The sequence below is a fragment of the Mus caroli genome, chromosome 3 (genome assembly GCF_900094665.2).
Source record: "Mus caroli chromosome 3, CAROLI_EIJ_v1.1, whole genome shotgun sequence".
NCBI classification, from domain to species: Eukaryota; Metazoa; Chordata; class Mammalia; order Rodentia; family Muridae; genus Mus; species Mus caroli.
Genome location: NC_034572.1, coordinates 89345566 through 89373459, shown reverse-complemented (window position 1 = coordinate 89373459; position 27894 = coordinate 89345566). Strand labels below are relative to the sequence as shown.

At 46.9% G+C, this 27894-nt stretch overlaps 2 protein-coding genes across 4 annotated transcripts in view; both read left to right on the top strand.

Annotated features, from left to right (window-relative positions):
- Prune1 (prune exopolyphosphatase 1) overlaps positions 1 to 15210 on the top strand; it is a 30893-nt gene extending 15683 nt beyond the window's left edge. For both annotated transcript variants that reach the window (XM_029475336.1, XM_021158031.2), the window contains exons 2-8: positions 415 to 507; positions 3473 to 3675; positions 5323 to 5507; positions 6713 to 6871; positions 9766 to 9860; positions 10902 to 11060; positions 13469 to 15210. In XM_029475336.1, the coding sequence (XP_029331196.1) occupies positions 469 to 507; positions 3473 to 3675; positions 5323 to 5507; positions 6713 to 6871; positions 9766 to 9860; positions 10902 to 11060; positions 13469 to 13900 (1272 nt within the window). In that variant the 5' untranslated portion in view covers positions 415 to 468 and the 3' untranslated portion in view covers positions 13901 to 15210. The remainder of the gene's footprint in view (positions 1 to 414; positions 508 to 3472; positions 3676 to 5322; positions 5508 to 6712; positions 6872 to 9765; positions 9861 to 10901; positions 11061 to 13468) is intronic.
- Positions 15211 to 17872: 2662 nt separating this feature from the next.
- On the top strand, positions 17873 to 27847 carry Bnipl (BCL2 interacting protein like). 2 transcript variants are annotated; one of them, XM_021158848.1, is made up of 10 exons: positions 17873 to 18093; positions 18812 to 18907; positions 19195 to 19259; positions 20441 to 20665; positions 23362 to 23544; positions 24143 to 24245; positions 24969 to 25100; positions 26187 to 26273; positions 26441 to 26539; positions 27278 to 27847. In XM_021158848.1, the coding sequence occupies exons 1-10, from the start codon at positions 17912 to 17914 to the stop codon at positions 27312 to 27314; spliced, it is 1209 nt and encodes a 402-aa protein (XP_021014507.1). In that variant the 5' UTR covers positions 17873 to 17911; the 3' UTR covers positions 27315 to 27847. The 2 variants fall into 2 exon arrangements, with proteins under 2 accessions (XP_021014507.1, XP_021014508.1); XM_021158849.1 differs by lacking the exons at positions 18812 to 18907; positions 24969 to 25100.
- Positions 27848 to 27894: the final 47 nt, after the last annotated feature.

The following is a 27894-nucleotide window of genomic DNA, read 5'->3' as shown; positions in this document are numbered from 1 at the left end:
GTTTATTTTTATAACTTAGGGATATAAAAATTATTCATCTAGTTTGAAAATCGGGGTGCTGAGTGGCAGCTTAGGCCTGGAACCCCCGAGGGCGTGGCTTAGCTGTCCATTTCCAGAGCATTCTGACTGTGCTTACAGCGAGTGCCCGAAGAAGCGTGAGCAGTCTGACAATGGCGTAGTGTTCCTCTGAGAGTTAGCGTGCAGGCACACAGGTGAGCGGAGGGCAAAATGCATCTGTGGGATGTATATGGCTGCTTAAGGGCCTAGCTTTAAAACTTAGGCCCTCTCTCTCTGCTGATCCCTGTCATGGTGTCATCTCCTCTGAGGGTCATCGAGAAGATGTATACGATGCCCCACTTGAGTGAAGTAACGGAAATACACAGAGATGGTTTATCAGTTCTCCCTCCCCTCCAGGAGTCCAGGCCTCTACATGTCGTGCTGGGAAATGAAGCCTGCGACTTAGACTCCATGGTGTCTGCTCTCGCCTTGGCCTTCTACCTAACAAAGGTAAGTATCGAGAAACAGTCCCTTGGAGTGAAACGATTTGGATCAAGGCCCAGCTCTGCCACTTTCCAATGTTTAGCCTTGGCTAAACTGAAGTGAAATCTCACGTGGGTGATGACTCGTGTGTAAGCCCTTGGAAGTGGGATAAAGGCCACTGTGTTTCATAGACAGACAGACAGACAGACAGATGTTGAAAGCAGGAGGCAAGAGGATAAGGGTCATTTTGTTTCATTAACAGATGGGGGGAGGCTGGAGAGATGACTCAGAGGACCAGGGTTCAGTTATCCCCCAACACCTGCACGGTAGTTAACAATTTACTTTTCCCGTTCCAGGGAATCAAAATGCCTTCTTTTGACCTCCACAGGCACCAAGCACACCTATGGTACACATATGACACACAGGCCAAATATTCAATATAAAAAAAGGTGAATAATTCAGTAAAAAAACAAAGTTGGAGAGTGGCTGGGCTAGCTCAGTCAACAAAGGCCTCGGTGTGTAAGTCCAGAGTATGACCCCTAGAATGACATAAACAAAGTCAGATATGGTGGCACTGCCTTCTCATCCCAGCACTAGGGAGGCAGACAGGCAGGTCTGGGGGCTCAGTGGCCAACCAGCCTAGCCTACCTGCTGAGTTTCAGGCAAGCAGGATGCTGGTGCCTGAGAAATGACATCCGAGGTTGTCCTCTGAGCTCTACACGTGCTTATGCAGGTACACAAGCTCCGGTGCACAGCACAAAGGATAAATAAAGATCCCTGAACTTGGTCGAGCAATGTGTTACCCTCTGGGACGTGTAAGTCTGCTTTGGGGGATGTCTTTCTATTGCTGTGAAAAGACACTATGACCAAGGCAACTCTTTAAAAAGAAAGCATTCGTCAGGCAAGGTGACGCACACTTTTAATCCCAGCGCTCAGAAGAGACAGGTAGATCTCTGAGTCCCAGGGCAGCCAGGGCTACACAGAGGAAACCCTGTCTTGAAACACAAAACAAAACCAAAAAGAAAAAAAGAAAGGAAAAAAAAAAAAGCATTTAATTGGGGCTGGCTTTACGGGTGCAGAGGGTCAGTCCACTGTCATCATGGCAGTGGGCATGGTGCCATGCAGGCAGGCATGGTGCTGGAGAAGTAACTGAGAGTACTACATCTGGATCCACAGGCAGCAGGAAGAGAGCCACTGGTCCTGCCTTGGACCCTTGAAACCTCAAAGCCCACTTCTAGTTCTACATCATGCTTCCTCCAATAAGGAAGGCCACGCCTTCCAATCCCTCTCAAATAGTGCCACTCCCTTGATAACTAAGCATTCATACCTGTGGGCCTAATGGGGTCATTTAAGCCACCTCAAGGAATTTGCAAAACCATAAAGTTATGTTTAAATAGCTTATTATTGCGGTTCCTTATGGATACCAATGATCTAGAATTTATCTTTCCCAGATTTTTTTTTAAATTGAGACAGGCTTTCATTTATCTCACATTGACACTGAACTCGCTAGTCAGCTGAGGGTAGCACTGAATATTTAATTCTGCTTCTGCATCCTGTATGCTAGGCTTATAGGCATAAACCATCATATGGTGTATGCAGTGTTGGGAATTCCTAGGTCTCTTGCCTGCCTGATCAGCACTATATCAAATAAGCTACATCTTTGCCAGCCCAGGTCAATTAGAAAGTTTTTTGTTGGTTTGTTTATTTTTTCAAGACAGGGTTTCTCTGTGTAATATCCCTGGCTGTCCTGGAACTCTCTTTGTAGATAAGGATGGGCTCGAACTCACAGAGATCCACCTGCCCCTGCTTCCAGAGTGCTGGGATTAAAGGCTTGCGCCACCACACCCAGCAACATATTTATTTTTACTTTATGTGTATGGGTATTTTGCCTGTATATATGTCTAAGCATCAAGTGTGTGCCAGGTGCCCTCAGAATCCAGAAGAGGGCATCGGATTCCCTGGGACCAGAGTTATAAATGGCTGTGAGCTACCATGTAGATGCTGGAAATGGAACCTGGATCCTATTTCCTGTAGCTTGAAGTCTATACCTAGCTCTTTTCCTTAAAATAGCTTGTTGACTTCCATGTCATTGCTAAGATAGAGGGCAAGGACCATTCTCTCAGAACATTAGGGTGCAGCTCAGTCGTAGAATGTGTGCTTCCATGGTCAAGGCACTCGCTCGGCTTGCTTCTCCAGTATTTAAAAAAAAAATTAAAAAAAAAGCCATCCCTTTATTTTCTTTCTTTTTTTTTTTTTTTNTTTNTTTTNTTTNTTTTTNTTTNTTTCCGAGACAGGGTTTCTCTGTATAGTCCTGGCTGTCCTGGAGCTCACTTTGTGGACCAGGCTGGCCTCGAACTCAGAAATCCGCCTGCCTCTGCCTCCTGAGTGCTGGGATTAAAGGCGTGCGCCACCACGCCCGGCTCTTTCTTTTTTTTTTTTAATATATTTTTTATTTATTATATAATATATTTATTATATAATATATATAATATATAATATATAAATATAATATAATATATATAATATAATAAATATAATATTATTATATAATATATTTATTATATAATATATTTATTATATATAATATATTATAATATATATATAATATATTATATAATATATTTATTTATTATATGTAAGTATATTGTAGCTGTCTTCAGACACCCCGGAAGAGGGCATCAGATCTCATTACGGATGGTTGTGAGCCACCATGTGGTTGCTGGAATTTGAACTCGGGACCTCTGGAAGAGCAGTCAGTGCTCTTAACCACTGAGCCATCTCTCCAGCCCTAGCCCTTTATTTTCATAGGCTCGATAATTGTGGCCTTGAGAAGTGGTATTACCCAAGGTCGTGTCTTCTTTGGCCTCTGTTTTGCATTTCTGTATTAGGGAGAGAACTCGGAACCCAACCTCAGGGTCAGAGTTAGGGTGGGGCTACTTTTTCTTGCGTTTTCCTGAGCCATATTATGTCTTCTTTTCAATTCCATAACTAGACGTCTGAAGCAGAAGACATCTTTATCCCAGTTTTAAATATAAAGCGTTCTGACCTTCCTCTGCGAGGGGACAATGTCTTCTTCCTCCAGGAGGTTAAGATTCCAGAGCCAGCGCTGATCTTCCGGGACGAGATTGACCTCCTAGCTCTGCACCAGGCTGGCCAGCTCACCCTCATCCTTGTTGACCACCATATTTTACCCAAGTAAGTCAGTGAAGGACACTCGGCCTGCACAGGGAAAAAGGAGGAAGGAGAGCCGTCCTCTAGAGTCTCAAAGGCTCATTTGTTGTTGTCCTTGTTCTTGTTTGTTTGTTTGTTTGTTTGCTTCTCGTGTGAGGTAGGGCCTCACTATGCAGCCTTGGCTGGCCTGTAAATCACTATGTATTCCAGTCTAGCCCTGAAGTCAGAAATCCACCTGCCTCAGAGGCTAACTATAATTGATGGGTCATATCCAATATAAAAAAAAAATAGTATCACTTCTCTAGTTATGTGATGTTTATGATATAAGGAAACAAAAATATATAGTTAAATAATTATTCAAAATATTCAAAATAACTTAAATCTGCCTTCAATGTCAGAAGTTTTTGCTGTTTTAAAATACAGGAATAATATGTTCTAGTAGACTATAAATATCTCAGTCATGTCTGTTCAACAAATGTGTACATCCATAATAAATCCACTTCCAATTTAGGACTAGAAAAAGCTGCCAAAAAGCAACATGAGTGTGATTCTTGTCTAAGTACGTCTGGCTCCTGCTAGTCTTAAAAATGGATATTTTTCCCTTGAGGCACACTGTGCTTATACCAAGAAATGATAGTTGCCTGGGGGCATTCATGCATCCATGAATTTACTGATTAAAACCTTTTCCTGAAGTGGATATAGGTGACAGTTTTCATGCATCTTTCAGTCAGGAAGAGGGAGGTAATAAAGAGAGCATTGTAGCGGGTGCCAGAGGCACGCCATAACTGTCACTCTAGAGGACAGTGGGACTCGATGGACCATACATGGGCCTAGCTCATTGTGCTGGAGGGAAACTGAGGGCAAAAGGACTCTACTGAGGGCAGCCCAGTCTTAAAAGAGAGCTTTGTGTTTGTCCGAGATGGGCAGGTGTCTGAGAGGAGCCTTCAGGCAGAGAGAGGAGTTAACAGAGGTGAAGCCAGGCAGGCATGAAATCGCACACTGAGTAGGGAACTGGGACTTGTTTTGCACAGCTGGGCATGAATTATGTGGGAAAGGTAAGATGTGAATTGATGGGACTGAGGTAGGCAGGGTGCAGATCATGGAGTCCTTGTAGGCCTAAGGAGATTGGACTGAATTTTTGGGTAGTAGAAAACTTAATTATATTTATTCCAGGTCCTAACAGAATAACATTTTTTGTTGTTGTTGTTTTTGATTTTCATTTTGTTTTGTTTGTTTTTCAAGTGATCATCCAGGAATCTTTTGAGGGACGGCTTAGATGAGCCCTTAATTGAAACAGTTCAGGTAGGGGATACTGATGGGCCCAGAAGGCCGTAGCACAGGGCTGGAAAGGAAGACGTGGTGACTTGCGTGATGTTTCATTGTCAAGAGAGCAAGGCCAGGTATAGAGTTCAGTGGGAAAGGTGACCCTAAAGGACAGTGACCCTGTAGGTATTTGTCACAGAGTTCACTTGTGTGCTGTTTAAAAGCTGCTTCTGATTCCACGTCAGACAGTGGAGAGGGGGCTGCGGGGTAAGGTGACATCTGTGTACTCACATGGGACATGCATACTTTTCCTCTTGGTGTGGGGAGTTGGAGATCCATTTGAGCAGCTGGAGAGCTCTCACCTGCTTCTCTTTCTTTCTGTTTTCTGTTAACCACCACCCTCCCCAGAAGCGACGCAGCTCTGGAGGAGGCCGTAGCAGAGGTGCTGGACCACCGACCAATTGAGCAGAAATACTGTCCTCCCTGTCACGTTTCAGTTGAGCTGGTGGGGTCCTGTGCTACCCTGGTGACAGAGAGAATCCTGCAGGGGGCACCAGAGACCTTGGACAGACAAACTGCAGCCCTACTGCATGGTAAGGAATCAGGTCTGGGTTGTGACCTTTGCCCCTATCCCAGAATGGGGGCGGTAAAAATCTAGACTCCAGCCTCACTGGTGGCGGTGACTCTTGAAGTTTATTCACCCCAGAGGGCCAGGGTTCCTGCAGTAGCTGGTCATTGTTTCACTGCCTGGGTTGGAGTTAGTACAGGGGAAGCACAGGGCAAGGGCCTTGGTGGTTCCCGTTTGCAGCAATGTTTAAAGGAAAGAGGACTCACTGAAGAAACAGGAAACATCTCTGATAGCAGTTCCACCAGGAAATGGTTGTTATATCTCCAGCAGGCCTCTTAACCTTCCCTTTTTTCCAGGGGGTGTGTAGTGCTGATCTCATTTAGATTAGACTAGGCATAGTCTTCTAATAATTAAGATACTGTGATGGAAGACAAAATCCAGACAGAAGAGAAGCACAAAGCTTCATCCATAGCCAACAAGCTTTTTGAAATTGACAGCTGCCGGACAGTGGTGGCGCACGCCTTTAATCACATCATTTGGGAGGCAGAGGCAGGCAGATCTCTGAGTTCGAGGCCAGCCTGATCTACAAAGACAGTTCCAGGATAGCCAGGGCTACACGCAGCTGGGTGGGTAGGGAATGGAGAGGGAGCTGGGGTGGAGGAAAGAATATGAAATTTTCAAAGAATAAAGAAAATTATAAAAAAAAATGTTTTTAAAAAGATAGTGTGATGGAATTTGGCTTGCTGAAGAGCTAGATTCCTTCTGAAATCTACAAGACTCAGGATGCCCGGTCTCCTTGTTTTACTTTTTTTTTTTTTATGTGTATGGGTATTTTGTCTGTGTATATGTCTGTGTACCATGTGTATGCTGGGTACCTGAGGAGGCCAGAAGAGGGCTCCAGATCTCTTGAGATGAGAGTTATAAACTGCCATATTGATTCTTTGACTCAAACCCAGGCTCTCTGGAAGAGCAGCCAGTGCTCTCAACTGCTGAGCCATCTGTACAGCTCCACACCCAGGCTTCTGTCTGTCTGTCTGTCCTACCTGCATTGTACTTTGGGAGGTTTCTCTTGGACATGGTCATCCAGGTGTATTATTTGTCTGCAGTGGGGTTGCCTGGGTTGTACGCTCTGGGTTGTGTTCATTGGATTTGGAGTTGTGTGTATGCTAAAGATTGTGAGTGGAGGGTTCACTCACACACAGGACTCCTGCTCTGCCTTATCCCTTACAGGAACCATCATCCTGGACTGTGTCAACATGGATACCAACATTGGGAAGGCAACCCCAAAGGACAGCAAGTATGTGGAAGAACTGGAAGCCCTTTTCCCAGATCTGCCCAGAAGAAAGGACATCTTTGATTCCCTGCAGAAGGCCAAGTTTGACGTCTCAGGTATGATGTGTCATCAGTGGGCAAGCTTTGATTTCAGAGCATAGAAATGGTAATGAGCAACATACATGTCTGCTCATGAACAGATGAGTCATGTTATGTCATTGCATCCTGAGCCTGCAAGAGGATTGTAGCTGGTCTTTGCTCCTTTGGGGGTTCTTTTTCCTACACTTTATCCCTCTAGTTTCAACCCTTTTCACTAGATAGGAGAGAAAAAAGGATGAGGGTGGGGACAGACAGACAGACAGATATCCTTGTATCTAATTTCTTTCTTTCTGTTTCTTTGAGCAGGACTACTAGTAGAACAAACCAACCTCCCTAAATTACCAATAACCATGCACACCACCTCTCGGGGCCCTAGCTTTATATACCTTCTGAAAAGTGTCTTGAGTTGCAAATGTCACACAATTACAAAAACTATCTGCAGCTGGCAAAACCAAGCCTCTGCTAGAGGGTGATGCAAATCATAATGAGCTGCTGTGGACGGTCAGAAGCACCCCGCCTCCCCACACCTGGGGTTAAAGTGAACACTTTGTTTTTTTGAGACAGGGTTTCTCTGTGTAGCCCTGGCTGTCCTGGAACTCACTTTGTAGACCAGGCTGGCCTTGAACTCAGAAACCTGCCTGCCTCTGCCTCCCAAGTGCTGGGATTAAAGGCGTGCGCCACCACTGCCCAGCTAAAGTGAACATATTCTTATATTTCTGTGTTTGTGTGTGTGTGGTTTTGTTTTTTTAGAGATTTATTTATTATTATAAATAGGTACACTGTAGCTGTCTTCAGACACACCAGAAGAGGGTGTCAGATCTCATTATGGGTGGTTATGAGCCACCATGTGGTTGCTGGGATTTGAACTTAGTACCTATGGAAGAGCAGTCAGTGCTCTTAACCACTGAGCCATCTCACCAGCCCCCGTGTTTGTGTTTTTAAAGATTTATTTATTATGAATACAGCATTCTGCTTGCATGTATGCCTGCAGGCCAGAAGAGGGCACCAGATCCCATTACAGATGGTTATGAGCCACCATGTGGTTGCTGGGAATTGAATCTAGCATCTCTGAAAGAGCAATCAGTGCTTTTAACCTATGAGCCATCTCTCCAGCCCTATTTCTGTGTTTTTAAAGAAACCAGCATTGCAGAATTCTCACTAGAGAAGATGAGAAGGCCTGGGGTGGTAGTCCATCCTGTAATCCCAGCACTGGTGAAGCCAGGCAGAAGATAAACAGTTTGTGGCAGCCTGGGCTACATAGTGAGTTAAGGACAACTTGGGCACACAATAAGGCTCTACCTCAAAAGGTAAAAGCTATGCAGAGAAGCCCTGTATCAGAAAACAAAATGAGTGGAGCAGTAGTGGCGCACGCCTTTAATCCCAGCACTCCGGAGATGGAGGCAGGTGAATTTCTGAATTCGAAGCCAGCCTGGTCTACAAAGTGAGTTCCAGAACAGCCAGGGCTACACAGAGAAACCCTGTCTGGAAAAATCAAAAAAAAAAAAAAAAAAGGAAAAGGAAAAGAAAACAAAATGAAATAAAAGGTATTTAAAAATCCAAGACTAGCCGGGCAGTGGTGGCGCACACCTTTGATCCCAGCACTCAGTAGGCAGAGGCAGGGGGATTTCTGAGTTCGAGGCCAGCCTGGTCTACAGAGTTCCAGGACAGCCAGGGCTACACAGAGAAACCCTGTCAAAAAAAAAAAAAGAAAAAAAGAAAGAAAGAAAAGAAAAAAAAAAATCCAAGACTGTGCAGCACAAATTGAACTCGATGGCTATAGTAAGGAAAGAAGACAAAGCCAGAGGTCGGTGCTCAGGGGCGACAGATGGGTCTAAGGATATGGGGGAGGGTGAAGATGATCACTACAATGTGTGAAACTTACAAAAACAAGAAAAATTTTGAGTCCCTGCTTAATCAGAGAATGTAGGCCATATATAAAATGTAGCGGTATTGGGGGTGCTGCTCAGTCGTCAGAGCAAGAGCTGTGTAATCAGCAGAAGGAAGAGGACGCTTTTAGTGTTGTGTTCAGAAGACAAACTGAACCCAGAACTTCCATAATCCGCCTGTTGACATTGAAAAAAAAAGAGCAAGCAAAAGAAGGAAACATAAATGTTCCACGTGCTATTAGAATGAACACAGAGGAAAACCCCTCAGGGCTGAGGATGTAGCTGGAGAGTGGATGCTGGCCCAGCATGTGCAAGGCCCTGGGTATGACCCACAGCAAAAATAATAAAGGAATAAATGGGCGGAGGGGAGGGTGGAGAAACGTAAAGGCCTCTGTTGTCTTGGCTCTGGTTTCTGGCTTGTTTTGGGGGGGGCGGGTGTAGGTTAGTGAGGTGGCCTCACTATGTAACCCTGGCTAGCCTAGAACTCATGTTGTAGCCCTGGCTGATCTCAAACTCCTGAGCTCCACCAGCCTCTTCCTCCAGAGCACTGGGCTCAAGGGTGCACACCACCACCACACCCAGTAAAGCTTCTCTTCTTTTACCCTTCTACAAAGTCCCTTAGTCTACAGGCAGCCATTTAATATTGCGACCTGATTGTTAGCATTTTAGAGTTTTCTTTATTTATTGGATACGTGTGGGTGTTTTGCCTGCATGTATGTCTGTGCATTATGTGCATGGGCCAACAGAAAAGGGTGACTGTTCCCCTGGAACTACAGTAACAGACAGTTACAAGCTATCATGTGGGTGCTGGGAATTGAACCCAGGTCCTCTGAAAAATAGCCAGTGCTCGTAACTGCTGAGCCGTCTCTCCTGCCAGTGACCTGATTATTTAAGTAAACCTTTGTATAATTACATCTTCAGTTATTGGTCCTGTTCATCTCCTTGAGGAGAAACTATTGTCCCATTTTCCTCATCTTCACCTTTGCGGTGTTAGGCCAAGTCCCCTGTTTGACTTCTGTTTTCTAGGACTGACCACTGAGCAGATGCTCAGAAAGGACCAGAAGACAATCTACAGACAGGGCACCAAGGTGGCAATCAGTGCAATCTACATGGACTTGGAGGTAAGAGCAAGCCAGTGGAAGGGGCAAGGGACACCTTCATTCACCTCCACTCCTACCTCTCCTCTTGTCTCCGTCTCCTCTGGGGTTCTCTACAGTCCATCATCGCTCACTGTGCTGCTGTAAGAGCCTGGGTGTCAGTCTCTCTGCATCCACTTACTTTGCACTCCTGCAAATCATTCTCTGTAGAGCAATCAGTGATTTTGTGTGTGAGGCTTTGTTTTGTTTTTGTTTTTTCTTTTGTGGAGGTTGCTTGTTTGTTTATTGGACAGGGTAGGAAAGTTGGCTCTATATTGAGAATTCTGGAATTTTGGCGTTTTTTTTTAAAAACCCAGAAATATTTTAAGAGTAGGTTTTCCTTTTAATCTCAGGTGTGGGGATGTGGGGCTGTTTCAGACTGAAGCGGCTCACTATGATTTGCCTCATGCTCTAGTAGAGGCATGGTTTTGCCAGCTGCAGATAGCTTTTGCAAATATGTGACAGTTGGAATTCTTGGAACTTTTCAGAGGGTCTATAAATGCCAGAGCCCTGAGAGGTAAAGATTGGTGGTTGCTCATGGCACAAGGGGATTGGTTTGTGGTTTGTTAGTAGTCGTGCTCAAAGAAGAAAGAAATTAGATTCAGAAATCAATCTCTCTCTCTCTCCCTTCTCCCCTGTCCTTCTTTCTCTCCTATCTATTGACACAGGGTAAAATTGGGAGGGGAATAAAGGATGGGAAAAAGAAGAACCACTATGAAGTAGCAAAGAGCAGCGACATTGCTGTCTTTTTATTTTATTGAGGAGCCTTAGGTTCAGGGGGTTATTATCACTTCTGGGTCTTATTCATAAGAGGCAATATAGTGGAGCTACTTTTCGAAGCAATGCTGTCTTAATTGAAAGCCTGTATTCTCCCTATTCTGCCACAGTTTCCAGTATGTAAGCACTACATACATTTTTAGTGATGCACAAATTATGAGCTGCATGCTCAAAAAACTCTTAGAGTTCCTTGGGGATAAGGACGGTCTGCCTGTAAACTTTGATTGCTTTCTTGTTCTTCCCTTCTAGGCCTTTCTGCAGCGGACAGACCTCTTCACAGATCTCAGTGCTTTCTGCCATGATCACAGCTATGATGCCCTGATTGCCATGACTATCTTTTTCAACACTGACAATGAGCCAGTACGGCAATTAGCTATCTTCTGTCCACACGAGGCACTTCGAATGACAGTGAGTTTCCATCCTGTCACCCCGAGGGTGACAGTTCTGAAGATTAGAGGCAACAATTTAGGCTTACAAGGAGCTGCAACAAGGAGCTGAGTAGAAGGAAGTGTTGTCACCTGTAGTTAGAACTTGCTCTCACTGGGCATACTGACTCAGACCTCTGTTCCCAGCATTTAGGGACTGCAGCCTGGTGCTCCTTAGTAACAGAGAAACTATTTCAGAACCCTAAGGGCTGGTGCCAGGCATGGCTGCACACACTTCCAACCCTAGCAGTAGACAGCAGAGGCAAGAGGATAGATAGCCTGTGAGTTTGAGGCCAGCCAAGTCTGTATAGTGAGATCCTATCTTTAAAAAACACCAGGGCGAGGCTGAGGAGTTAGCTCTCGGTAGAATGCTCAACTATCCACTGCCCTGGGTTTGATCCTCACCAAAAAACCAGCACAACAACAAAACTAAAAGAAACTTGGTTCTTTCTCTTCATTGTCCTGATAATTTATGGACAGAACTGGGGTGTAGCTCAGGAGTGGGGCACTACAAAGACGAGGAACACACCCGTCACCTTCACACCACAGTAGGAACCTTTTCAACTGTGCAGCACACTGGGGTCAGTCCAGAGAAGGGCTCTGTGCGGGGCCGGCACCCTCCCTGGCCTTCCTTTCTGTTTTCTCATTGGTTACTGATTCAGATGACTTAAGACTCTGAGTTGTCTGTGCTGGGGAGATGCTCAGGATAGTCCAGCCAGACGTCCTTTGAACTCAGGCAAGGTCTGTCTCCTCGTTGCTGCTGCTTCCTCTCCCTCCCCTGGCTGCAGGAGTAGCTGGTACTAGGAAAGAACAGGTTTTATAATCTGCTAGACATGTTTTTCTGCCTCTGGTCCCTACCTGCTTGTCCCTTGAACTAAGCCAGAGAATTTGAGTCACTACAGTCTGTTCTGGTCATCAGCAAAAAGTAGTGATGGAAGCGTCACTATTGCACAGTTTGCTGTGGTCATTTGCATGAAGTGCGTTTTGTGGCAGGGTCCATGTTGAGAACATGTGGCTTTTACTAACCATGCTACTGAGAGGAAGGCACTTCAGCTATAGGAAAGAACCCTTCCCGCTCCCGAACCTAGTCCCCACTCCAACACTCTGACGACTGTAACTGCCTATGTCCTCTGCGCTGGGAGATAGGATCCTTTTCCGTCTGTTCTGCCACTTCTTCTCTTCCTTCTGTTACTGGTATATAATACATTTAGAGAACGCTACTCTTTTTTTTTTTTTTTTTTTTTTGTTGTTGTTCTTTTGAGACAGGGTTTCTCTGTGTAGCCCTGGCTGTCTTGAAACTCACTCTGTAGACCAGGCTGGCCTCAAACTCAGAAAGAAATCTGTCTGCCTCTGCCTCCCAAGTGCTGGGATTAACAGCATGTGCCACCACTGCTCAGCTAGAACGCTACTCTTGGTAACAGTCCTGGGTTCAAATGTCAGCTTCATTTTGTATAAACTGCAACCTAATATGCTGGTCATGCTGTACACATCTTTAATCCCAGTACTTGGGAGGTGAAGGCAAGCAGATCTTTTGAGTTGGAGGCCAGCCTGGTCTACAGAATAGATTCCAGGACAGCCTGGGCTACGCAGAGAAACCCTGAATCAAAACCAAACCTGTGAGCTAATCTGTGTAAGCCTCAGTCACCCTAGCCACCTGTGCGTGCGTGTAGTGGCTGTACCACCATAACGAGGTGTCTGTAAACACCTAAGTTGGCAGCACGCTTGGCCCACCCCTGCCCTCCTGTTCGGTTTGTTTGGCCTTAGTCCTCTGATCTCTGCATGGCTGCTAGTCCTGTCCTCACTGACGGCCATGAGCATGGGGGCACACGTGCACCCCTGGTCTGTCTCAGCGCCTGCCATCTTCCACGTGGTTTCACTCAAGAAAACTTCTGTGCACTTCGGCTGCTTTGTTAATGAAACAAAATATGGCATCTAAATATTCCAGCCACGTAGCATGCCTTACACTTGTCATATCAGTGCTTGGAAAGCGGAGGCAGGGGGATTACAGTGTACTCAAGGCCAGCCTGAGCTCCCTAGTAAGTTCTAGGGTTGTAGTAAATGTAAGACCCTTTGTTTAAAAAAAAAGAAAAGAAAAGAAAAGAAAAAAGAGAAGAAGGTCGGGAGTTGGTCTCGGCATGTAAACCTGGCAGAGGGCTTCCAAATGCTTGATCCCAAGCCCCTCACAAAGCAGCTATGGTAATACACGGGGAGTCTCAGCAGTTAGAGGGCAGAGGGGGTGAGTCTCTGTGGGTTCCAGCCATCCAGGGCTACACTGTGAGACCCAGGCTCCACAAACAAGCAAACAAACAAAACACTTTTCATTCCTGTTAAAGAAAGCTCAGCTCTGTGGTGTGTCACTTGACCATCATCTCCTGTTCTTGTCTTCTACAGATCTGTGGCGTCCTGGAACGGTCCACCTCCCCACCCCTGAAGCTGACACCTTTCCCAAGCACCTCTCCTAACCTCCAGGCCTATCGCCAAGGCAACACCCAGGTCTCTCGGAAGAAGCTGCTGCCTGTGCTCCAGGAAGCCCTCTCCGAATATCTTGACTCAGCGAAGATGGCTTCAGGGCAGTCTGAGGTAGCTGTGGGTATGTCTAGGGAGCAGGTGGACAAGGAATTGGACAAGGCAAGTAACTCCCTGATTTCTGGGCTGAGTCAAGATGAGGAAGACCCGCCACTGCCACCCACGCCCATGAACAGCTTGGTGGATGAGTGCCCTCTGGATCAGGGGCTGCCCAAGTTCTCCGCTGAAGCTGTCTTTGAGAAGTGCAGTCAGATCTCACTCTCCCAGTCTGCCAGAGCCTGCCCATCAAATAAGTGACCACTGGAAGCAGGGTGGGGAAGTGTGGAGGAGGTGACTGGCCTGCCTCAAATGCATGTTTTGAGATGTTTGACCACTTCAGCAACTACGTCAGTGGCTTCAGGATCGGGTGCACTGTTCTCATAACCTTGAGAGGAGAAAGAGAGCGGCTGCTGTAGGGACAGCTCTCTGCCTCTCCTCTCCTGGCTCTACCAGTCAGACAAGGTTTATTTAATTTTATTATTTAATCTGCACTGATTTTCCTGTCTTTGGTGGGTACAGTGTGATAGGACCACTGTCCTGGCAGAGCAGGACTAAAGGAATGTAGGCCCTGTCTCAGTGTCTTCAGAAGGACTGTGAACAGAGGCAGCGTCTGCCATGAAACCAGTTCACCGCTCCTCTCCATGAATTGACCTTTTCAATTTTTTTAAAGTTATTTTTGAGACAGAGCCTCATGTAGCCCAGGCTGGCCTTGAGCTCTGTATGTATCTGAGGCTAGTCCTGAATTCCTAACTCTCCTGAGTGCTGAGATTGTCAAGCACTGCATTATACCTGGCTGGTCTCTTGTCTTGACTTCCTATATCTTTGGCTCCTTCTGTCTCAGAATGATGGGAAGCCTGAAGGGGACCTGAGGACTGAGGTCCTTGCCTTCTCCTGGCACCTGGGGTGGCCATGGGACCTCAGAGGCATTTTTGCCAAGAGGGCAAAACCTGACTGAGCCCTGGATATCCCCCGTCTTAGTGGGTCTGGCAAGGTCTTGTCAGTCTTTTTCTGGCTTTGCTCAAGTTGAAGAATGCGTGGAGAGTCTTCTGGTGAGACAGCCGCTGTCCCGGGTCCCATTTCCCCACCTGTAACTGAGGTTAGGGAAAGATGTGCCCTTCCTTCCTCCCAGCCTTTACTTTCCTTTTGTCCTCCCTGGGAGCGTTCGCGCTCTGGGTCACTGGATTGTTTCGTGTCTATGTGTGATTGTACCAAGGAACTTAGCCTCATGTAGCATGTACAGGGTTGTAATGGTGACCCAGCAGCGAGCTCTCTCCCAGTAACTTGTTCCGCATGTGTAGTCTCCCCTCGCCTCCCCCACCTCCCATTCCCCTTTTTTCCAATCAAGCTGTTTCCCCTGTTTTTACCCTATATAAGTTGCAAACAATATCGCTGAACAGTAGGGTGTGTGGTGGTTTGGGGCAGTCTGACTTCACTTTAGTGTATGACGTCTGTAGCCAATGGGAACGTGAAATATTGGTGCGATCACTGAACCAAAGGGATTGTGTTCTGTGACTTTGGTACTTTGTTTTGCATTTTTGTTTCATATTAAATACTTTCTTTCTGTTTGAGGTCTTGTTTCTTTTTAAAAGTATAATCAGGCCTTCCCTCTGGTAATAGCTGCACCTCCCACAGATTTATCTCCCCATCTCACACAAATTCATCTCCCGGTCTCACACAGATTCATCTCTAGGCCTCCCCCCATCTCCGGGTCTCCCACAAACTCATCTCCCCATCTCCCACCTGTGCTTTAATGACCCAGCTATGAGATATTCCTGTTTATCTTCAACCTTTCCTTGACTCCTGTTTCCAGAGCTTCCCTTCCTTGTAGGCTGGGCGGTGGTGGCACACACCTTTAATCCCAGCACTTGGGAGGCAGAGGCAGGTGGATTTCTGTGTTCAAGGGCAGCCTGTTCTACAGAGTGAGTTCCAGGACAGCCAGGCTACACAGAGAAACCCTGTCTCGAAAACAACAACAACAAAAACCAACTAGCCAAACAAACAAACAAACACCTCAGTTGTAGCTGGGCAATGGTGGTGCACACCTTTAATCCCAGCACTCTGGGGACAGAGGCAGGCAGATCCCTGTAATTTCGAGGCCAGCCTGGTTCACAGAGCAAGTTAGTTGTCTCAGATGGTTTTGTTTCTTTTTTTGAGGCAATCTCCCAAGCTGCCCTAGCTTATCCTGTAGCTGAGGCTAGCCTCTGATGCATAGCAGTCCTCCAGCAGAAGCCTCCCCATGCTGGAATTGCAGATGTGACAAACCTGGCTTGTTTCCTCTGTTTTCCTTATGCTAGAAAAGTAGGTCCAAGATGGACTTAACCAAAATAGTTCCTTAGTTTTGCCCGTATGTATGTGTGGTTCTGGGGATGGTACCCAGGGCCTTATACATGGTGTTCTACCATTGAGTGTTTTTCATCTCTAGCACATTTTTTACTTTGTTTTGAGACACGGTTTCTCTGCATAGTCCTGGCTGTCCTGGAACTTGATGTATAGACCAGGCTGACCTTGAACTCAGAGATCCACCTGCCTCTGCCTTCTGAGTGCTGGGATTAAAGGCATTGACCCACCCCCGACCCCCAGCTGTTTTTTTTTTTGTTTGTTTGTTTTTCAAGACAGGGTTTCTCTGTATAGCCCTGGCTGTCCTGGAACTCACTCTGTAGACCAGGATGGCCTCGAACTCAGAAATCCACCTGCCTCTGCTTCCCAAGTGCTGGGACTAAAGGCGTGCGCCACCCCCCCACCCCCCCCAGCTGTTTTTAACTTTCTATTTGGAGACAGGGTCTCGCTAAGTTGCCCAGGCTGGCTTTGAACTTGCATTCCTACCTCAGCCTCCTGAGAAGCTGAGATTACAGGCCCTCACCAGGACCTACTTTTAAAAGGTAGGAGCTAGGGCCGTGAGATGGTATGGGCAAAGGCAGGCAGGGCTAAGATGACCATCTGAAGTTGATTCCTTGCACCTACATGGTAAAAGGACAGTACCAGTTCTCACAAGGTGCCACACACTCAAAACAATTTATAAAAATGTTAAGGGCTGGGGAGATGGCTCAGTGGTTAAGAGCACTGGCTGCTCTTCCAGAGGTCCCAAGGTTATTTCCCAACACCCACAGGGTTCACAGCTCCCAGTTAACTCCAGTCCCAGGAAATCTGAAACTTTCTATCCTCCAAGGGCACCAGTCACACACCTGGTGCACAGATAGATATGTAGGCAATACACCTATGCGCATAAATTTTTTTTAAAAATTGTTTTAAGCTCCAAGGGCTAGAGAGGTGGTGGGTCAGCAGTTAAAACTGTGTTCTCCTCAATCATGAAAACGAGTTTAGATCCCAGCACTCAGGTAACAGGATGCAACTCTACAGAAGCCTATACTCGAGCCTCCAAGCAGAGCCAACAGGAAGATAGCTGGTGGGCTTCCAGTCTAAGCAGTGCAAGATCCAGGATCCCGCAAAGTGATAGAGGGAAGAACACCCTCCCTGACGTCCTTGCACATGTGTGGGTGCACATACGTACTCATACACACATAATAAATAGTATTCTAAAAATAAGTAAAAGCCGGGCGTGGTGGCACATGCCTTTAATCCCAGCACTTGGGAGGCAGAGGCAGGTGGATTTCTGAGTTCGTGGCCAGCCTGGTCTACAAAGTGAGTTCCAGGACAGCCAGGGCTATACAGAGAAACCCTGTCTTGAAAAAACCAAAAAAATACAATAAAATAAAATAAATAAATAAAAATAAGTAAAACCTAGCTCCCGGTAGGACCTGAGGCAGAAAGGTCGTGACCACCAATTCCACATCAGACTGTTCTAAAGCATAAGACACTTAGAAAAATAGAAGGTTGGGGAGCTGGCTAGGTGCATAAGACACTCATCCAAACAAGAGGACCCAACTTTGAATTTCCAGGACACACAAAGGCTGGGCAAGCCCAGCACTCTCTGGTCAGGGGAATCCCTAGAATTAGTCTGGCGAGCTAAAGCTAGTAGAATCAGTGAGCTCTGGGTTCAATTGAGAGGACCCTGCCTCAGCAGATGGAGGAAGATATCCAATGCCAGCTTCAGGCTTCTACAGGAATGCACACACACACACACACACACACACACACACCTCCCCCTCACTCCTTAACGGGCAAAACAAAGGGCTCCCAGGTTATAAAGAATCTGGAATGGAGACCAGAGCTCTCACTCACTCTTCACCTGAAAGCCCGCCCCCACACAAGAGGCTGGGCTTTGGGGCAAACCTGCTCCTTGGGAGGGGAGGTGGCAAAACCTGTTTGAAGATGAGGTTACCTCCCTTCCACACCTCCTGCCTCCTTAGAGCAAGAGCTGCAGCTGACAAGAAAGTAAAGAGTTTGGGGGCTGGGGCCACAGCCTCCTATCCTCCTCAAGTCCCACAGAACACAGGACGACCTGAGAAGATGGGGACCAGGCAAGAAACAGGAAGAGAGACGTTAGAAGGAGGGTAAGTGAGACCTTGGCCTGACTGGAGCCAGAGAGGGTGTTCCCTGCCAGCCAGGCCTTCCTGGCTTCCTCAAAGAAGAACATGGAGAGAAGTTAGCAGAGAAGGGACTGAGTGGTTTTGGGACAGGAAACGAATACAGTATGGAACCAACTCCACAGTTTAAAGAAAAGTTTTTATCTTATGTGTAATAGATCCATTCTCCCTCCCCCTCCCCCTCTCTGCTCTCTCCCCTCTCTCCTATAACTCCCATCCTATACAATAGCCATTAGGAAACCTGGCCCAGAACCAAATGTACATCCTGGTTCTGCTTCCCAGTGAATCTCACCTTTTTTCCCTCCGTCCTTGTATCTGTCCCATAGTTTCCAAGCACAGCAGAGGAAAGACTGGGCTGACAAGGTGCCATCTGCTACTGCTTTGCCCAGGGTTAACTGGGCAGGTCTGTCTGGGTTTCAGCCAGTCGGGATGTGGGACGCTTTTCACTCCTACACTGTAGGTGAAGCCACTACCATCAAGTGGATTAGCTTGCTAGGCCATCCCCTCTGCTAAGCTGAGCAGCAGATGACCTGCTCTGCCAAGTGGGAAGGGAAAACGCCTGTACACATAGATGGGGCCTCCTTGCCATGTTCTTCACACCAGTGGCTTCCACCTGATGTCTGGCTGCCTTAGGATACTGTCTAGGTTGATTCATGGTCTCTTCTTCTGGGCCATGGACTCTCAGGGCTGAGGAGAAGGCAGGAGCCTCACAACCAGGAGCAACCATGAAACTTGGAGAGCTGGAGCTAAGAGAGGAGTGGCAAGATGAAGAGTTTCCTAGGTGAGAGCTGCTCGCCCCCAGGTTTGAGTCTCGGAGACTACATGGTACCTGTCATCCTTTGCTCCAGTCCCAGGGGATCCAACACCTTCTTCTGGGCTCCAAGAGCACCAGGCACATGTGTGGTGCACATATCAACATGTAGACAAAATGCACCCACAGACCTAAAACCAAACAAATTTATGGGAAATTGGGGCAAGAAGAGAAAGAAGCATGGTGGAGAGGGAAGGATGACAAGGCAGCTGGCTGGGGGTCTGTGTCTAAAGCCCTGTTCATTCCCTCCCCTCTAGATTGCTTCCTGAGGAGCCTGTCTCACCTGGAGACCCTGAAGACTCTCAGAGAGGCTCACAGGCAGGTAGGGAAAGGAAGGTGGAAACTAGACCTGGGGTTTGAGTTGACTTCTGGTGCTGTTGTTAAGGCGAGGGTGTCGCTGTGTATTCTGTCTCTTTGTACCCCACTTTCTCCCTTTCCATTTGCCCTAGGTCACATCCCTTTCTCAAAATGCACAGCTATTATCGCCTTTAAATTTTAATTTTTTTATTCTTGGTGCTCAGTGGGTTTTATTCGTTTATTTGTTTATTTGTTTGGAACAGTGTTTTTCTATGTAGCCCTGGCTGGCCTGGAACTCATTTGTAGACTAGGCTGACTTTGAATCCACAGAGATCTCCTCCTCTGCCTCATGGGTGCTGGGATTAAAGGTGAGAGCCACTGTGGTATAATTGGGTTTCTTTGAGACTGACTCAACTTTCTAGCCCAGGCTGGTCTCGAACTCCTGTGGCCTGAGTTGACCTCAAACTTGCATTTATCAGCAGTTGAGAAGTGTTGGCCGTTCTTTTTTTTTTTTTTTTTTAAAGNTTTNTTTNTTTATTATATGTAAGTACACTGTAGCTGTCTTGAGACACTCCAGAAGAAGGCGCCAGATCTCGCTACGGATGGTTGTGAGCCACCATGTGGTTGGATTTGAACTCTGGACCTTCGGAAGAGCAGTCGGGTGCTCTTACCCACTGAGCCATCTCACCAGCCCCCGTGTTGGCCGTTCTTACAGAGGACCTTGGTTTGAGTCCCAGCACTCACATGGTAGCTTACAACCAAACTTAACTCCAGTCCCAGGGGATCTGACACCCCCTTCTAGGCTCCAAGAGCACAACGTGTGGTACACAGACAGGCAGACGTATAAGAAATACCCATACACACAAAAACAAGCAAGAGGACAAAAGTTGCAGCTATCCTCCTGCCTCTGCCTCCTAAATGCTGTAATTGCAGATGTGAGCCACCAACCCTGGCATCAAGGCTTCTGTCTATAGGAGGCCTTGTGCGTTTGTGTGTTTCTTCTGATGCAGACTCACTTAGCCCAGGCTGCTCTATAACTCAATCTGTAGTCAAGATGGCCTTGAACTCTGACGCTCTTGTCTGTCTTCCTTTGCAGTCTTGGGATTACAGGCGTATGCCTCCGTTCCACACAGGGATCTCAAATCACCATCCACTCAACACGTTTTTCCATCTGTGTATTTTCTTTCTCCTATCTTCCAATCACAGGCACCCCCAGCAGTCTGGCCTTGTGTGGCCAGCGCCCTATGCGGAAGCGTCTTTCTGCCCCAGAATGGCAGTTGAGTCTGACTGAGGGAACAGGAGAAAATGGAGCCTCTCCCACCCGCTCTGTGTCTTCCTCTTCTGCCGGCAGCTTGGACCTGGAGGTGGATGAGTTGGAGACACCATCAGACTCTGAGCAACTGGACAGCGGACATGAGTTTGAATGGGAAGGTGGGAGCCAAGCCAAGGGTGGGGCTGGTAGAGCTGGTAGAAAATGCAGCTCGAGGAGGATGGATGGGGTGGGATGTTAATTAAGCTAATCAGGCAGGCAGCAGTGTTGGCTCAGTGGTTAAGAGCAGGGCTGCTCTTCCAGAGGATCTGAATTTAGGAACCAGCACCCATATGGCAGCTGTCTAGCTGCAGTCCCAGGGGATCTGATGCCCTTCAAGGGCACCAGGCATGCATGTGGTACACATACATACATACATACATACATGCGAACAAATCATTCATACAACTTAAATGATAAATGAATCTGAAAGAAAGAAAGAAAAGAGAGGAAGAGAAAGAAAAAAGAGAAGAGAAGAGAAGAGAAGAGAAGAGAAGAGAAGAGAAGAGAAGAGAGAAGAGAAGAGAAGATGAGGTCGAAGCTGAGAGGCCAGACAGGCAACATAGATTTCCTCAAAGAAGAAAGGAGCAGCTTCCAGAGTCGATAGGAGACCAGCCAAGGGCTAGGAGGAGACATTTATTAAGAAAAAGGTGGAAGGGCAGGAGAGGTGGCTTATCAGTTAAGAGCACTAACTGCTTTTCCAGATGACAGGGGTTCCATTCCACATAGTGGCTCAGAACCATCTGTGACTCCAGGGCCAGAAGATCTAACACCTTCTTTTGGCATCCACAGTAGTAGGCACACATGTGGTACTCAGACATACATTCAAGAAACACACACATACACATAGTAATAATAATAACAACAACAATAATAATAATATAATAATAAAGATGATCAAGGCTGCATGTGCTGGTTCAAGCCTTTAATCCCAGCATTTGGGAGGCAGAGCCAAGTAGATCTCTGTGAGTATGAGCCAGCCTGGTTCTACATAGTGAGACCTTGTCTCAAAAATTAAAAAAGCATGGCCGGGCGTGGTGGCACACGCCTTTTATCCCAGCACTCGGGAGGCAGAGGCAGGCGAATTTCTGAGTTTGAGGCCAGCCTAGTCTACAGAGTGAGTTCCAGGACAGCCAGGGCTATATAGAGAAACCCTGTCTCAAAACAACAACAACAACAACAACAAAAACCCAACCAACCAAATAAATAAATAAAGCAAACAAACAAAAGATAAAAACATTGAAGTGAAAGAAAGAAAAAGAGAAAGAAGGGGAAGGAAGGAAGGAAGAAAGAAAGAAAGAAAGAAAGAAAGAAAGAAAGAAAGAAAGAAAGAAAGAAAGAAAATAAAAGAAAATAAGTAAATGCCTGTTCCACGCTGCCCCGACCTAGGACTGAATTGTTACTACTATTGTGTTTGGGACAGGGTATCTCTCGTAACCTAGGCTGGTCTCAAACTCAAGATCCTCCTTGTCTTGGCCTCCCAAGTGCTGGGACTGCAGCCAGAAGCCAGCCTGAAAGCCTGAGGTAATAAGGGCCAGAAGCTGGTGGGGGTGGCTGCACGCCTCTGATGCAGAGCTAAGGCCGAGGCGGGAAGATTGCCAAGAGTTGGAGAACAGTCTAGGCTACAAAAGGAGCTACAATGTGAGGCCTTGTCTCCCAAACAAACTAAACAAACAAATACAGACACAAGGTGCCCTAACTGTAGGAAACACTGTTTAGTAGGACCTAAGTACCCATAAATAATTGCAGCTGAAAGTCAGGCTCTCCAGGTGGATGTTAGGGAATTCGAGAAGATTCTGAGTCCAGGCCTGAATGCTAAGAGTCATGTTTCTCAGGGTTAGAGTGGGGGTGTTCCAGATAGATGTAGCAATTCAGGCAATAGCATGGAACACAGGGGAATTCAAAGCACAAAGCCTGACTGTAGATGAAGAGCTGGGAGGCAGAGGAAGAATATCAAAAGATAGAATTGACTCCACCAAAGATATCCTCTAGCCCCCATCTGTGCACATGCACAATGATACATGAGACAACAGCTACAGTGACTGACTGGGTTAAACTGGCAACGTTCATATCATGGTGGCCCTTGTTGCTATGCTAAGGATTATAGATTTTTGTAGGCTAGACAATGAGGAATAATACAAAGGTTTTAATCATGGGATGTCTGGTCACATTTAATGACAGTAGACTGAAAACAAGTTGGGCTGACATCTCAGTTGGCAAACTGCTAGCCATACAAGCATGAGGACCTGAGTTACATCCCACGACCCATGTTTTAAAAAGCCAGAGCCCACATCTTTAATCCCAGCACTCAGGAGGCAGACAGGCAGATCTCTGTGAGTTCCAGGCCACCCTTGGTCCTACATACTGAGTTCCAAGATGGCCAAGGCTAAATAGATACTTGTCTCCAAAACAACACACACACACACACACACACACACACACCAGGTATGGGAAGCGAAGGAGGGAGGAATTGTGGTGAAGGGGAAAAGGAGAGAGACAGAGACAGACAGAGAATCCTAGGGGCATAGTCTAGTGAAAGAGAAAGTTAAGAAGAGGCAAAAGAGACACAAGTTGTTGAATGAATTGCACAAACTGAGAGCCAGTGAAAACATTGAAACATGGGAGGTTAAAACAGGTGTACTAGCACTCAGAAGGCTGAGGCAGAAGAGTCAGGAGTTGGAAGCCAGCCTGAGCCACACAGTGAGACCTTCTATCAAAAACCCAAGCAAACAAACCAAAGACTGGAGGAGTAAACTGTATTGATCCAGGAGATTATAAGAACTCTGCCTCATTCATTCTTCCCTCCTGTGTGTTTTAGATGACTTGCCCCGGGCAGAGGGCCTGGGGGCCAGTGAGGCAGCAGAAAGACTGGGCCGGGGATGCGTGTGCGATGTGGCTGGAGAAGACGGTCATCGCTGGAGAGTGTTTCGAACAGGACAACGAGAGCAGCGAGTGGACATGACCATCATTGAGCCCTATAAGAAAGTCTTATCTCATGGAGGTAGTGGCAAAGGCAGTACAAGGGCAGAAACCATGGCGCTGTTTGGCTGGGTGCCAGTGAGTTAAGGTGCTTGCCATGTGTGCTGGCAACCTGAGTGTGAACCCCAGAACCCATGGGGAGGTTTGAGGAGAGAATGAACTCCACCGAAGTTGTCCTCTGACCCCCCACGTAGACTCACCTGTGCACGTGTACAATGATCCATTAAAACAACAGCTACAGTGACTGACAGGGACAGTCACTGGGAGATGGGAGATGGCTCAGCAGGGGACACCAGTTGTTGCTCTCTCAGGACCCACATGACAGCTCAGGATTGACTCCCAGTTCCAGGGGACTCATGACTCCTAGTTCTAGGGGAGTCTCACAACTTCTGATCCCCACAATACAAATATATACATGCAAGCCAAACAGCCATATGCAAAATAAAAGCATCACCAACACTGCCAGTGCGGCTAATGTGCCTTAGCTGGAGGTTCAGTTATTGGGTTGTGTAACATCCATTCTTTGACTTCCAAAGACCTCATTATCCTTCACCCTAAACAGAAGTACTGTCTATTTACAGATCTGTAATTGAGTCTATTTTCCTTATATTGGTCCTCAGGTTACCATGGTGATGGCCTCAATGCTGTCATCCTCTTTGCTTCCTGCTATCTACCCCGAAGCAGCACCCCCAACTACACCTACATCATGGAACACTTATTCAGGTGAGGTGAAACCTGAAAGGGCTTGTGGAAGGGACAAAGTCGGGGGAAAAGTAGAAAATAAAAGGCGTCTCCACCAATGCAATAAAGCAAATTGAGTCAGATTGAAAGTATAAAAGCGGCCGAGCGGTGGTGGTGCATGCTTTTAATTCCAGCACCTGGGAGGCAGAGGCAGGTGGATTTCTGAGTTCGAGGCCAGCCTGGTCTACAAAGTGAGTTCCAGGATAGCCAGGGTTATATAGAGAAACCCTGTCTCGAAAAACAATCAAACAAACAAACAAACAAACAAAACCCAAAAACAAAAAAACAAAAAAAGAATCGATTGCTCCTGGATGGGTTCCCTGGCCTCACAGGACAGAGTCGGGGCAGTTGCCCACCTGGGCTGGGATAGGGAAGGGAGAAGAAGCATTGAAGTGCTGGTAAGATATGGGTATTGCCATATTAGCGGACTTTAGGGCCCTGTAGGTGTTCTTAGGTCTGATAGTCACTTTGGAATCAGGAACTATAAGTTGTCTTAGTCTGCTGTTTTGTGAGGGCTATCTTCATGGGCTTTTCCAAGCATAGAAGAGAAAGAGGTCCACGCCATCTTGGCTTTTGTTGCAAAACCTCCAGCCTAACAGAAAAGACCCGTGCCCAAAACCCATCCCTGACTGGAGGCTCTCTCTATTCGTGTTCCTGAGTTTGGGGAAACAGCAGCATCCACCTTTCCTACAATGTTGTCCCCAGGTATATGGTGGGAACTTTGGAGCTGCTGGTAGCTGAAAACTATCTGCTTGTTCACTTGAGTGGAGGCACCAGCAGGGCCCAAGTGCCCCCTCTGAGCTGGATCCGGCAGTGTTACCGTACCTTGGACAGGAGGTGAGACCCAAGGACAAGAGGGCCACAACTCTCTAGCACCGCTTCCATTCTCTTCTTCCAGTTGGATCCTTTATGGGGTTTTCTTTTCCTTTTCTTTTCTGAGACGGACTTGCTGTATAGTCCATGTTGTCCTCAAGCCTCAGCCTCTTACGTGCTGGGATCACTGACCTGAGTCGTCGTGCCCAGTGCCTTCTTTTATGTGTCTCCGTGTCTCCTGTTGTATTCTCTACGGTCAGGGACCTCTCCGCTGTATGGCTTACACTAGCTCACAGCTTTCCTGTTTAGTTTCCTCGTGAATCCACATGGCATGTTGCCCGGCGCGTGGAGCCGCTCCTTCTTCTCCAAGTCTTACCACTTGCTTTCCATATCTCCACTGCTCTCTCTTCCCTCACCCCTGACACAGAAATCATTCCCACTCCTGTGCCTTCTCCCTCCTTTGTTTTCTCATCATGTAGTCCAGGCAGGCCTTAAACTATGTAGCCAGACATAGCCTTGCACTCCTGGTCTTCCTGCCCCTCTGGCTCCCCACTGCTTAGGTTACAGGTCATCACCCTGCTTGGCTTGTCCCATCTCACCCTTGCTTAGTTTCCTTCCTGTGTTTTTCCTCTTTGCCAATATTTTTTCCCTCTTAAGAGCATTGTTGTTTCTTGTTTGGGGGAGGGGTCCATTCTGTTTTATATAGGGGCTCATGTGGTCTAGGCTGACTTCAGAATTGGAGTGTAGCCCCAGTTAGCCTTACACCCCTGATCCTCTTGCGCACCATCACACCTAGCTGCTTCTTGGAGTTTTATTAACCTGGGCTACATAGTGGAAGAGATGGAGACAGATGTTTGCAAAAGGAATTTATGTGGGCTGGAGGGAAACGGATTGCAAAGACTGAGGTACTCTTAAAGGAGCATTCCCTAAACGTGGAGTATAGACGGCTAAATAAATTGGGGAGGGCTCAAGGCATGGTGATTAGGCATAGCTGCCAGAGAAATTTGGAAAAAGATACACCAAGGCACCTGCAGCATGGAAGATAACCCACCTGCTCCTCCTGAAAAAAAGTGAACAGGGAATTTAGGATTGTACTGGACTCTTCCTCAGGCTTCGGAAAAACCTTCGAGCCCTGGTGGTCGTCCATGCTACGTGGTATGTGAAGGCCTTCCTGACACTGCTTCGGCCCTTCATCAGGTACTGGTTAAAGGCATAAGGACATCCCTTCGGCTGTTTCCACTACCGAGGTTGTTGAGGTCTTACCCAGCCCTCTTTTAGCTGTGCCATTCGGCTTGTTCCGGTTCCCTATGTGAGATCCTCCAGGATCTAATACAAAGTAAGACTGGTTTATTCTCTCTCTTCAGTTCCAAGTTCACACGAAAGATCCGCTTTCTGAACAGCCTCGGAGAGCTGGCCCAGCTCATCTCGCTAGAGCAAGTGCACATACCTGAAGTTGTCAGACAGTGAGTCCTGCACTTAGGGAAGCTGGTTTGGGATGGGATGTCTAAAGCCAATCATGTCTCTACATGAGCCCTGCCTTTAATTGTGTCAGTGGGAAAACTGCAGACGCCTAGAGAAGAAATGAAGGACACTATATTATTTGTCACATGAAAGGTGCACCATTGCAATGAATCATTAAAGGGATTCAGTCTCCAGAACCCCCATGGTGGAATAAGTCCATGGCACGGGCGCATGTGTGCACAGTCATAAGTAAATGTAAATAGAACTTAAAGGACAGATGAAAATGTCACGGAAGCTGGGCAGTGGTGGCACACGCCTTTGATCCCAGCACTTGGGGGGCAGAGGCAGGTGAATTTCTGAGTTCGAGGCCAGCCTGGTCTACAGAATGAGTTCCAGAACAGCCAGGGCTACACAGAGAAACCCTGTCTCGAAAACAAAACAACAACAAAAAAACAAAAAACAAAAAGAAAAGAAAAAAAAGAAAAGAAAAAAACTATATTAAAAAAAGAAAATGTCACGAAAGAGACACTGAGGTGGGGGGCACCAAAGAATAACCCCAACACGGAAAGTCTGTGTCATACTCAGGTTCTTACATGCCTTCTGTACTAGGAAGAGGTAAAGCCTGCAAGGAAGAGATAGAATCCAGTGAGGAGCATGTTAGGAGCAAAGGATGGGACGTGATGCAAGCACTCAGTTTTCTAGCTCCTCCCATTCACGTTTCCATTCCCTTATCCCTGTAGGCTGGACCGGGATCTGCATGGCTCGAAAGGCACCTAACACAAAGCTGAGCAGAGGGCCTAGGATCTGGCAAAGATCATGAGCGGTCTGCATGGTGGAGCTATGTCTCATCTCATCCTGAGGGCCAGCTCCACTGGATCCTCACTTTTCAGTGCGCTGCCCACTTCTGGACACTGCCTTCAAGCTGGGATTTAAGGGTGGGAACCCCAGAACGGGGTGTGGGGGTGGCTTGCATTTCGGCTGTCCAAAAAGAAGGCTGTGTGGCATTGGAAGTGTAAGGCTCTGAGTTTTAATTCTGCTTTAGCTGTAAAATATGTGGATCTCATTTTCCTTCTCTGTAATCAAAACTACTGGGATCCTTCCCAGTTTAGTTGTCTTAGCAGTCTTTGAGGGGAGGTGGATGGAAGGCTTAACCAGCAGCCACAGCCAGCCTGTCTGCCGGGAGCCCAGGAGCCAGCTTGCAAAATCTTGAAAAGCCAACCCCTTCTTAGTAGTCAGCTGCCTGTGATCCTGAGAACTGCTGTCAAAACCTGTGTTTTCACTCTCAGTAAATTCAGACCTGTGGCCTTTAATAAACTGTGATGAGAGATTTAAGTCTGTGCCTAGGGAACCAAGTTCC

Coding starts and splice junctions, on each gene's coding strand:
- Bnipl (XM_021158848.1), top strand. CDS start 17,912: ATGAGGTTACCTCCCTTCCACACCTCCTGCCTCCTTAGAGCAAGAGCT. Junction 18,094..18,811: donor AGAGAGACGTTAGAAGGAGG/GTAAGTGAGACC, acceptor ATGGACTCTCAG/GGCTGAGGAGAAGGCAGGAG. Junction 25,101..26,186: donor TACCGTACCTTGGACAGGAG/GTGAGACCCAAG, acceptor ACTCTTCCTCAG/GCTTCGGAAAAACCTTCGAG.